Source organism: Gasterosteus aculeatus, chromosome 11, assembly GCF_964276395.1.
Source record: "Gasterosteus aculeatus chromosome 11, fGasAcu3.hap1.1, whole genome shotgun sequence".
NCBI classification, from domain to species: Eukaryota; Metazoa; Chordata; class Actinopteri; order Perciformes; family Gasterosteidae; genus Gasterosteus; species Gasterosteus aculeatus.
The window spans coordinates 18,226,358-18,237,936 of record NC_135699.1 but is presented as its reverse complement, the minus strand read 5'-3'; the positions used below and the strand labels follow the sequence as shown (position 1 = coordinate 18,237,936).

The window sequence follows — 11,579 nt, the reverse complement described above, 5'->3', positions numbered from 1 at the left end:
GTATATTTGTTTCATGCAAATAATTTTTTTCTGGATATTATTTTATAATATATAATAATAATGTATATGTATGTTTTCATTTTCATTCAAGGCTTTTTGTTTTTGCCGTCATAAAACCCTGATTTAATGTAAAGTATTTACAAGTAATGAGTTTGGTGGAGAACTATATTTTCATAAAGAAAAGTAAATAAATGGAAAAATAATGCTCACGTAGCAATAATTTCAGCTTCAGGGTTTTAAAGGGATTTTGAATTTGTTATAAATACAAACACTGTTAGACATTATAAAAATAACAAGTCAGATAAATGAACACAGAGGAGCTCTTTACCTTTTATTATCTTTTGGCAACACGAATCTTTAGAACAGACGACTTTAAAAGGAGAAAAATATGAGGAAACTTTTTTTTCTGGAACATGAATATTTATCAAACATGATCTCATTATATATATAAACACACATGTATATGCATATATACATATATACACACGTGTTGACATTTATAGTATAATATTGGTCAATTACAAAAACATGAGTAGTGTAACATCGTAGATATTTCATTGTTAAACAAATAATGCAGACGGAGATGAGAGACACACACACACACACACACACACACACACACACACACACACACACACACACACACACAGGGAGATGAGACACACACGCACACACACACACACACACACACACACAGGACTCGTGTAAATCTATACAGACTTTGGTTGAATATCTCCTCCTGTACGACACCTCTAGTGTGCAATACACATATTTAGATGCCGCTCATTTAAATACAAATTTGACTAAAATGAATATCAAAAAATAGTTTGTACACCAGCGACATGCTTCCCTTTGGACACAAAAACACAGATAAAATAGAATTTGAAATGTTATAAAAACAGTTTTACTGGGGAGTCGAAGTTCTGATCCAAAGCTTTAAACATTTATGGGGATAGTTTTAATTCCTAATCGTTTTAATTCTTATTCTATTTTATATTAGTTGGGAAGTTAAAAAGACTGCATTTACAATATTTAGAGAATAAAAAAGTAAAAGTACTCATCATGCGGAATAATATATATTATAAATATTATTAATGTTTATTTTCATGATTTTATATAATCTACAATAATACCTCATCATTTATTGGTGGACAATATTTACCTCTGAGGTGTAGTAGAAGTATACAGTAGAACATGTACAAGTACGTCAGATATGTTCTGAAGTACGCTCCTTGACCTTGGGCTTCATGGAACAATATGGGCTTATGACAATAATCCTCATAATGTTCTTGTCTCAGTGGGCGGAGAGAAGAACACGGCGGTCCGACTTCAGTCCGGTTCTGGTTCCAGAGTCACGCTGGAACCAGAACCTGTCAGAAGGAAGTTCAAGTCCTTCTCCTCACTCCAACATGGCGTCCAGCTGGTCGGCGAGGTCGTCGAACATGTTGCCGATGTCGTCTAGAATCGTTCCGGCGGACTTCACCGTGTTCGACCCACTAGACGGAAAAAATACACCTTATGTTAAAATGTTAAAACAGAAATACTCCACAATCTTTGTTGAGCTGCGGACAGAGTTGATAGTTAATGTAGTCCAACCTTCAAGCTGCATCATCACCGTGACCAGCAGGGGGCGACTCCTCTGCTCCCATAGACGTCTATGAGGAAATGACTCTACTTCTCTGTAGTGACCAGCAGGGGGCGACTCCTCTGCTCCCATAGACGTCTATGAGGAAATGACTCTACTTCTCTGTAGTGACCAGCAGGGGGCGACTCCTCTGCTCCCATAGACGTCTATGAGGAAATGACTCTACTTCTCTGTAGTGACCAGCAGGGGGCGACTCCTCTGCTCCCATAGACGTCTATGAGGAAATGACTCTACTTCTCTGTAGTGACCAGCAGGGGGCGACTCCTCTGCTCCCATAGACGTCTATGAGGAAATGACTCTACTTCTCTGTAGTGACCAGCAGGGGGCGACTCCTCTGCTCCCATAGACGTCTATGAGGAAATGACTCTACTTCTCTGTAGTGACCAGCAGGGGGCGACTCTTCTGCTCCCATAGACGTCTATGAGGACATGACTCTACTTCTCTCTCTCTCCGTCTTACCCGTCTGAGTTGTCCTCCAGTTTCCTCTCGACGGCCTTCAGAGCTGCTTCTAGAGACGTGCTGGTCTCATCCAGTCTCTGCTGGACCACCTCCGTCCCGCAGGACAACTCTGGGCCGCTACCCGGGCCGACCACGCACACCTGCGGCCCTGCCGCCGCCAGCGAGGGACTGTTGGGGGATGGGGGGGCTGGGCCCCGAGATCCACCAACGGGGGAGGAGGGAGAGGTGAAGGCCACACTCTGAATCACACTGACGGTCACTGATGTAGAAGGGAGGCCAGCTGAGACGGGGTGAGATACCAACAACAACAACAACAACAACATTAACCAGTGAACATCCAACAACAACCAATCAACAACATCTGTAACAAAAACAACATCCTGGTCGTGTATATATATATATAGTATATAGTCTAGTATATATATATATATATATATATATACACATACATGTATGTATTCATACGTTGTATATTTACACTTTATATAACAGTTTGTTGCGTTTAATGAGCTCATCTGACCTGCTGTCAGCATGCTGTGCCGGACAGGTTTTGGGGCCATGGCAGGTTTTGGAGAGTGGACGGGTCTGATGGGGGACCCCAGAGCCGGACTGTCCGGCCTCTCCGCGCCGGCCTCCCTGATCTTCAAACCGTCTTCGTCCCGGCAGCCCCCCTCCCGGCGGGGGGAGCCCCCTCCGCCCTCCTGGTCTTTGGGTTTGTGGCGGCGCTTCACTGTGTCCGACTCCTTCAGGTTGAACTCGGGCACTTCGGGTCCCCTGGAGGCCTGATTCTCCGGAGTCTCCAGCACTGCCTCGGCCCTGGGGGGGCCCGGGCCTTTGGGCCTCTGTTTGATGGTCAAGTTGCCCTCCTCGGCGAAGGGGATGCACTCGCTAGAGCTGTTCTGGGGGGACGAGGACCCCTCCAGTCTGCCGTCTTTCGGCTCCTCTTCCTCGGAGTCGGACTTGCTCGCTCGCTCCACCGCGCTGCCGGTCCGGGTGGGGAGGCACTCGGCACGCGCCCCCCTGCGCCCGCTGCCAGCATCACCGGGCTCTGGTTCCAGGGGATGGAGGGGGGACGAAGGGGACTCCTCCGGCCGAGCCAGAACCGGTTTGGATCCGGGAGAATTCTTGCCTTCCAGGGAGGCGGCGATGCTCCTCACGCTCACCGGGCTGTCCGTCAGCCCCCCCCCGCAGGACGACGTGGTGCTGCTGTCGCTCAGCTCCCCGCTGGTGGTGCTGCTCACCGAGCTCAATCTCTTGGGTGGGGGGGGCGGCGGACCCTTTTTCCGGGCGCGTATCGCAAAGGACTGACTGCGGCCCACACCGCCGCTCTTCTCCGGACTCGCCTGCAGGCGGGCCAGCCGGCTGCGGCCGGGCTTGCGGGTGAGGGTGGCGTAGGACGCCAGCGTCCCAGAGCCGTACACAGGCTCCTCCTCCTCCTCCGCCTCCCCGTCCGACAGGGCGTAGCGTGCCGTGCCCTGCGAGCGCCTCTTGGGCGGCATCAGGGTCATGCTGTGGTTCCCGGGTCTGGGAGCCGAGCTCAGGTCCGTGGAACCGCAGTGAGAGTGCAGGTAGCTGAAGCCCTTCAGCGCCGGGGAGCCGTGGGGGGGCGGGCCCAGCTTGGGCTTGGCCGCGATGGTCGGGTACTTGAACACGGTGGCCGTGCCCAGAGGGACCTGCTTGGCCAGAGGCCTCTGGTCCCAGCCCTCAGGGAGGTTCCGGCCCTCCAGGCTCTCCTGGGACCAGCTGTGGGGGCTGATGGAAGCCGTGGGGGGGTCCAGGGAGCGCCCGGAGCCTCTGGACCGCGTCTCCATATTCTCCTGGCTCCTGATGGCCGAGCCCTCCCCGTACATGGCCGTCTGCAGCTCAGCGCTCAGCTCGCTGTCCTGGAAGCTCAGCATCCTCGGGGTGGGGGGGGGGGAGCCCTCGCCCCCCGGGTCAGGCGGCTCGATGGTGACCAGGTTGAGGGCCCCGGGGGCCGCGCGGCGCAGTGTGCCGAGGCCCGCTTCCTCCTGCTGGATTGCCCTTTGGACGTCGCACAGCTTCTTCACCGCCAGCATCAGCTTCTTCTGGTGGCCTGTCACAGAGTTCAAGCACCACATCAGAGTGAAGCTGACCCCGCCCCCCCTCCCGGTGTACCGACCCCCCCACAGAACACAGTCCTCACCAAGCTGGATGATGCCAATCTCCTGCAGGTCCTCCCATGTCAGGTCCCTGACGATGCTGATGGAGTCGTAGCCGTTCTCAGAGAGCTTCTTGTGGTGCTGCTGGAGGCCGATGGCGCTGAGCCACTCGCCCAGATCCGCCTGCCGGGGGGGGAAGAGGTGAGTGGTACCAGAAGGTCAGCGGACAGAAGTGGGGGGTCAGGGGCCCGGTCTTACCGGAATGTACTCAGGCAGCCACTCAGGGATGCTCAGGTTGTTGATCTCCATGGAGATCTTCTTGCGGTGGCCTGGTTTGGTGACTCCAATGGCGGTGAGATCCTGCAGAAACGAATTGACGTGAGCGGCACACAAACACCTCCACCGTTACTTCTGGCTCTCGGCTGCTCGTCACCTCGGGGGTCATCCTGCTGATGGTCGGCACGTCGTAGCCGGCCTGGAGGAAGTTCCCGATGTACTGCTCCAGCTGGAAGTCCCTGAGCCACTGGTAGATGGCTTCTGCATCCTGCAGCACAACCAGCTTCTTAGTTAGAAGATGTGCACATGAGCTCCAACGTCTACAATATGTCCACCTCCTCTCTGGGGAGTCTCTAAGGGTACTGTTGGCGGTGGAAACGGTCGCCAAATCATGGTTAACAGACCCGACTCGTACCGCTCGGTGGAAACGTACCTTCCCCTCCAGAAGCTGCTGAGGACGAACACACTGAGAGAAGCTTTGCACCGTCACCGCCTGCCTCCGAGGAGCTCCACCTGAGAACACCACACCCCCCCACCAGATCTGAGATTCTGGATGAAGAGTCACATTTAAGTAGGTTTTGATATCTGTAGTCTAAGTTCTTTCCTACGTGTGTGAACCACAACGTTCTGCTTCTGGTTCTAATGTTCATCACAAGAAAGAAAGAAACAATCCATAACATAAACCCCAAAGTACACTGGACAAAATACTTCTTCCTCTTGGACAAAATACTTCTTCCTCTTGGAGTTGTTACCTGCAGGAGGATCCAGATGTTTGTCTGAGTGTCCAGCAGGGGGGGCTGGCTGCACACAGACACACACCAAGCACAAGCATGAACTTAAATATAAACTTAACAATGAGCGTAATAAGCATGAACAAATAAGCCGTCTATGACGTCTTAGAACTGAAATAATAATAAAGTAAAGCTGCTGATGAATAAGATTCTATAAAATACTAAAACCTGTTGGATAAATCAGCTGATTCATTAGGTAGAAAGATCAAAGGGCCCCCGTTACCTGTCCGGCGTTGTCGTGGTGACCGACGTGGTGCTGGAGTCCGTTGGGGGGGGCGCTGCTGCCAGTGCTCTTCCCGCTCCCGGCACTCCGCGTACTGCCGACGCTTCCGTTGCTGCCGACACTGTTCCGGTCCCCCGCTGAGAGACACACGGGACCAGGAGCAGCGTGAGGTCATCAAGGGGGGGGGGGGGGGAGGGGGGTCATAGTATCATAGCGAATAAATATATAAATATTACAAATAAAGGTTAGCAGCCATTCGCCGCTTCTTCTTCTTCTGAGAGGCTCCCCCGTGATGTCATGACCCCCACAGAGACCTACCAGGGGGAGGGGCCAGCCAGAAGCAGCCAATCAGAGGCAGGACCCGACACACCTGACCAGGGTCACCTCAGTGTATCACTTTGAGTCAGGAGGTGAAGTGATGTCATGGAAAGTGTCAGGAGGTGAAGCGTCATAAAGCTTCATATGATAAAGTGAAGCATCATGAGGCTTCATATGATAAAGCAAACTGTCATGAGGCTTCATATGATAAAGTGAAGCGTCTTGAGGCTTCATATGATAAAGTGAAGCGTCATGAGGCTCCATATGATAAAGTGAAGCATCATAGGGCGCGATATGATAAAGTGAAGCGTCATAAGGCTTCATATGATAAAGTGAAGCGTCATGAGGCTTCATATGATAAAGTGAAGCGTCATGAGGCTTCATATGATAAAGCAAACTGTCGTGAGGCTTCATATGATAAAGTGAAGCATCATAGGGCGCGATATGATAAAGTGAAGCGTCTTGAGGCTTCATATGATAAAGTGAAGCGTCATGAGGCTCCATATGATAAAGTGAAGCGTCATGAGGCTTCATATGATAAAGTGAAGCGTCATGAGGCTTCAAATGATAAAGCAAACTGTCATGAGGCTTCATATGATAAAGTGATGCGTCATATGATAAAGTGAAGCGTCATAAGGCTTCATATGATAAAGTGAAGCGTCATAAGGCTTTATATGATAAAGCAAACTGTCATGAGGCTTCATATGATAAAGTGAAGCATCATAGGGCGCGATATGATAAAGTGAAGCGTCATAAGGCTTCATATGATAAAGTGAAGCATCATAGGGCGCGATATGATAAAGTGAAGCGTCATAAGGCTTCATATGATAAAGTGAAGAGTTATAAGGCTTCATATTATAAAGTGAAGCGTCATGAGGCTTCATATGATAAAGTGAAGCGTCATAAGGCTTCATATGATAAAGTGAAGAGTTATAAGGCTTCATATGATAAAGTGAAGCGTCATGAGGCTTCATATGATAAAGTGAAGCGTCATAAGGCTTCATATGATAAAGCAAACTGTCGTGAGGCTTCATATGATAAAGTGAAGCGTCATAAGGCTTCATATGATAAAGTGAAGCGTCATAAGGCTTCATATGATAAAGCAAACTGTCGTGAGGCTTCATATGATAAAGTGAAGCGTCATAAGGCTTCATATGATAAAGCAAACTGTCGTGAGGCTTCATATGATAAAGTGAAGCGTCATAAGGCTTCATATGATAAAGTGAAGCGTCATAAGGCTTCATATGATAAAGCAAACTGTCGTGAGGCTTCATATGATAAAGTGAAGCGTCATAAGGCTTCATATGATAAAGTGAAGCGTCATAAGGCTTCATATGATAAAGCAAACTGTCGTGAGGCTTCATATGATAAAGTGAAACATGATGAGGCGACCCGGTTGTCCCGGCGTGCCGTGTCCGGATGCAGAGCGTTGAGCAGTAAGCAGCCTCAGAGCAGCGGGGGAGGGAGGTGTCAGGGGGGAGCAGAGTCTTACCATGACACAAGTCTCTGAGGACCCAGATGTCCTCAAAGGGACACCCGGACTGAGACAGGATGCTCGAACACAAACCTATCAGATACAAAGATGGACTGCGTTCTGTCAGGGGGGGGTGGGGTGATTAAAGTCTTCTATTGGGTCTTTGGCTGAAAACCAGACACTTGTTCTTTATGAGTAAATCAGGGTTGGAGTTTGAAACAAAAGGTTTGGGTCTAAGTCACAGGAGTCAGATGATGATCCACCTGAGGGGGCGTGTACCTGTGGCGTTGAGGCCGTTGGCTAGGGGCAGCACAACGTGGGTGGGGGGGGCGTACAAGGTGTAGGAGTCGTCGGTCTGAGGGGTGGAGCTTAGGCCCGTGGAGAGGGGGGCTCTGGATGGATGCTGCTGGCGATGCGTGGGTAGGGAGGAGTGCCGGGAGAGGGCGCCCCCTACAGGGCGAGACAGGAAGGAGGAGGAAGGGGGGGGTTATGAAGCTGATGGTTAGAGGTGGAGGTCAATCATTATGTGGTATGGATGGAGAGATGGATGCAGGAGGAAGGAGGCGTGGGATAGTTCAGGCCGATTTATTCCTAATGGAGGATTTGAATCTCTATCTCCTCTGATATGAGATGATAAAGATTTGGTTCATCAATATATATAATGTGGAAAAAATATGGAAGAAGTGTTTGTGACAAAAATATCTGGAAAGAAAGTTCAACATTCTGCATAGAAACCAGTGGCATCGGAAGAAAAATATCTAAAATATATTACATGCAATAAATCATCTTAAGACATATTTATTGGACATCTTTTATAATATATTTTCAACAACATATAGTTTCATACCTCATATATTTTTAAGAAAAATGTGAGATATTTCAACAAAAAAAAATCTGTAATCTGTAAAAAATCTTGGTGAAATCTGTATATGTATACATACATAGATAAATACATACATATGTATATATATATATATACACACACACAATACACACATGTATGAAAAATGCCTTAAAACTATCCAAAATGTAGTAAAATATGTGAGAAATTGTAAAGAAAGACATCTGGAAAAACTCAAATAACTATTAGACGTAAAAACACTCACTAGAAGACTCACTCGCTGCTCCGCTCCGCCTGCTGATGACCTCCACAATGGAGGGGGGGAAGAAGCCCACCCGGTCCATCCCCCTCTGGGTGTCGTGAATGTGACCCTTCCAGCGCCCGTCCACGTGCTGCTCCATCACCTGCAGGGCAAACACAGGTAACCAGGGGGAGGGGCTTCTGGCTGTGATCAATAGTAAATATCAGCTTCTGCTCTTTTTCTCGCTGTGGTGACCGCAAAACAAAAGAAACAAAAACGCATAAACGGGCTGGTTGTTTCTTCAACTGCACAAAAAACTACAAGTGATATAAGTAAGTTATGAATTAAAATATATAAATATGTATTAGGGATGTCAAAGTAAATGCGTTAATCTATGAGAAGAATATCTTTGTTTCCTTCCGGTGTGCGTTGACCTCTGACCCCTGAAGCATTTAGATGCAGAGAGAGACGGTAGTTGAAGATGCAGTGCAGAGGAATTCCTCCACGTGTCAAACAGAAGCAGGACGAGTGCAAGCGGACCACTTTATGCACTGCTATGCTAAGCTAGCTGCTAGGCTACTTCCATCTCAACATCTACCTGCAGAGGACCACCACTGTGTCGATAAAAGACAGTGTCTATATATGTATATATATACATATATATATATACATATATATATATGTATATATACACATATATTGTATTTATATATATAAATACAATATATGTGCTTCCATTATCTGCAGGAGGCTGAGGTCCATCAGGACTACGACCTCCCGCCACACCAACAGTTTCTTCCCGTCGGCAGTCGGGCTCATCAACAGAGCCGGTCCCCCACTGCCTGACTATAACACTCCACCGGTCACTCCCCCTCACACTGCACACGTCACTTTACTGTCATTTCTCACTCGTCACTTTGTCACTTGTTCGATAGTGCACTTTATTTTTAAATATTTGAAATGTTTAACTTTAACTTTATTCTCTTGTTTTATACTAACCCATAGCCTTATTCTACTATTTTATTTTATTTCATTATATTTTATCACTGCTGTCTTGTTGTCTATTGTTTCTACTGTCACGCACCAACCGCCAAGACAAATTCCTTGTATGTTTGACATATTTTGGGACGGGTCCTGATTCCTGATTACATTACAAGTCACTTAGCTGACACTTTACATTTTGAACCCGTGGTTTTTACATTTTGCCCGGGGGGCAGTTGGGAGTTGGGTGTTTTGCTCAGGGACATGGAGCAGCCGGGCTTTGAACCACCAACCTTGCGGTTTCAGACACACCCTGTCTCCTCCATGGCACCGACGCCCCTGACCTCACGGATCAATAACGTTATTAAAGCTCATCCCGAGAGGAACTCTCATAATACTGCAGATTTAAGTTAAAATACGGGATGTCGCCACATCATCGATTGATGACTCGGAGCTGCTCTCACATTGAAAGGTTGACGACTGAATATTTGTTTTATTAGTATTATTATTATTAATCATTGAGTTCTTCTGCTCGGCGGCCCCACCCTGACAGGTCCGTGAACGTCTCACCATGATCACGTCTCCGGCCCGGATGTTCAGGGCTGTCGGGTCGTGGAGGTTCCAGTAGTCCTTCAGAGCTCGGACCTGCAGGACCCCCGTTGCATCTGTGGAGAACAGAACCAGGACTAGAACCTGAACCAGAACTACATCCAAAACAGAACCAGAATCTAAACTAGAACCAAATCTCCAGAATAAGAAATAGAATTACAACTAGAAACCTACCAGGACTAGAACCAGAACCAGAACTAGAACCGGATCCAGTATAAAAAAGAACTACAACTACAACCATAACTGGATCTTGAACAGAACCAAAACTAGAACTAGAACCAGAATAAGAAATATAATTAGAAATCGAACAAGATCCAAAAACAAAACTAGAACCAGAACCAGAATAAAAAACAGATGTACAACTGCAACCTTAACAAGATCCACCAAAGAGCCAGAACCAAAACTAGAACAAGCTCCAGAACAGAACCGAAACCAACATTAGAACCAGAATTAGATCTAGATCCAGAACACATTCAGAACCAAACTACACCTACAACCAGAAGTAGATCCAGGACAGAACAGAAACCAAAACTAAACCCAGAAACAGACATGAAACAAGCAACAACCAGAAAATAATTAAATGGAAGGCTGGTTTTCAAAATAAGATGCAGACTGTTCTGAAATTAGAAACTCGTTAACGAAAAGTCTTTGAATTAAGACCAACGGCTCATTATTCTACCAGAAAACATCAAAGGACTGAGAAACAAACACAGACACACACACACACACACACACACAGACCCCCCCACACACACACACACACACACACACACACACACACACACACAGGTTTTTGAAGTGATAAGATTGAAATATTGAAATATTGCGTAACCAAAAATGCAACTGAATGAAGTGAGCAGAGAAGAGGTAAAAACAACAGAAGAAGAAATAAGTAGCAGTAGGAAAATAGGGGGTAGAATAAGTGTAGAAGCCATTCCACTACATTTGTATCGTGCACAATGAAACTGCCTTTTCTGTTGATTTGATTGATTTGTGATGATGTAATGATGACGTCAGGGGGCGTCGGCTATTTAAATGTCACCTGAGTAAGGCCAGGTGTGTTTTTCTATTTCGAGAGCGGAAGGAGATATTATTTTTGACCGCATTACGCATTACGCATTACGCATTAGGCATTGAATTCTCATTTATTTTGATTGTGATTTAGGTTGTTTTTGCCGAACAATAAATAAAGAATTTTGAAGTGACAATACGAGCAAATGCGCGTTGATTTTACCGACCGCTCCTACAACAAGTCAAAAATATCTCATCCGAACGCGAGGAAGGAACGCCAGGCCAGGTGGAAGTGAGCGAAGCTGTCCCGGAGTCACGTCGTCTTGGATTGATCTGGACTGCGGCCAGAATCCGATCTCACCGGTACCGTGAGTAAACAAGCGTATGCGCTGTTTTCCGAACCTGGTTACGATCAAACATTAAAACCGACAGAAGGAACCAAAGGAAACGTTCGATAACAACAAATAAATCCATAAAATGCCTATAAATTACGAGATCACTTAAAGACACCGCGGATCAAACAAAGCACGGCCGCGCGCACGAAAAGGTAAAATTAAATAAAGACGTAACTGAAACACTAATGAATATTG

General features: G+C 47.0%; 1 protein-coding gene across 6 annotated transcripts in view; it reads right to left on the bottom strand.

Moving 5' to 3' along the window:
• Positions 1 to 318: 318 nt before the first annotated feature.
• The window catches only part of caskin2b (CASK interacting protein 2b), a 29,905-nt gene continuing 18,644 nt past the window's right edge, over positions 319 to 11,579 (bottom strand). The window contains exons 10-22 of one of the 6 annotated variants that reach the window (XM_078084253.1): positions 9,940 to 10,034; positions 8,413 to 8,551; positions 7,586 to 7,756; positions 7,325 to 7,399; positions 5,515 to 5,651; positions 5,253 to 5,301; positions 4,934 to 5,013; positions 4,658 to 4,768; positions 4,483 to 4,584; positions 4,269 to 4,407; positions 2,625 to 4,178; positions 2,105 to 2,384; positions 319 to 1,496 (exon numbers count right to left, since the gene is read on the bottom strand). In XM_078084253.1, the coding sequence (XP_077940379.1) occupies positions 1,400 to 1,496; positions 2,105 to 2,384; positions 2,625 to 4,178; positions 4,269 to 4,407; positions 4,483 to 4,584; positions 4,658 to 4,768; positions 4,934 to 5,013; positions 5,253 to 5,301; positions 5,515 to 5,651; positions 7,325 to 7,399; positions 7,586 to 7,756; positions 8,413 to 8,551; positions 9,940 to 10,034 (3,029 nt within the window). In that variant the 3' untranslated portion in view covers positions 319 to 1,399. The remainder of the gene's footprint in view (positions 1,497 to 2,104; positions 2,385 to 2,624; positions 4,179 to 4,268; positions 4,408 to 4,482; positions 4,585 to 4,657; positions 4,769 to 4,933; positions 5,014 to 5,252; positions 5,302 to 5,514; positions 5,652 to 7,324; positions 7,400 to 7,585; positions 7,757 to 8,412; positions 8,552 to 9,939; positions 10,035 to 11,579) is intronic. The other 5 variants (XM_078084254.1, XM_078084255.1, XM_078084256.1 and 2 more) reach the window with 5 other exon arrangements.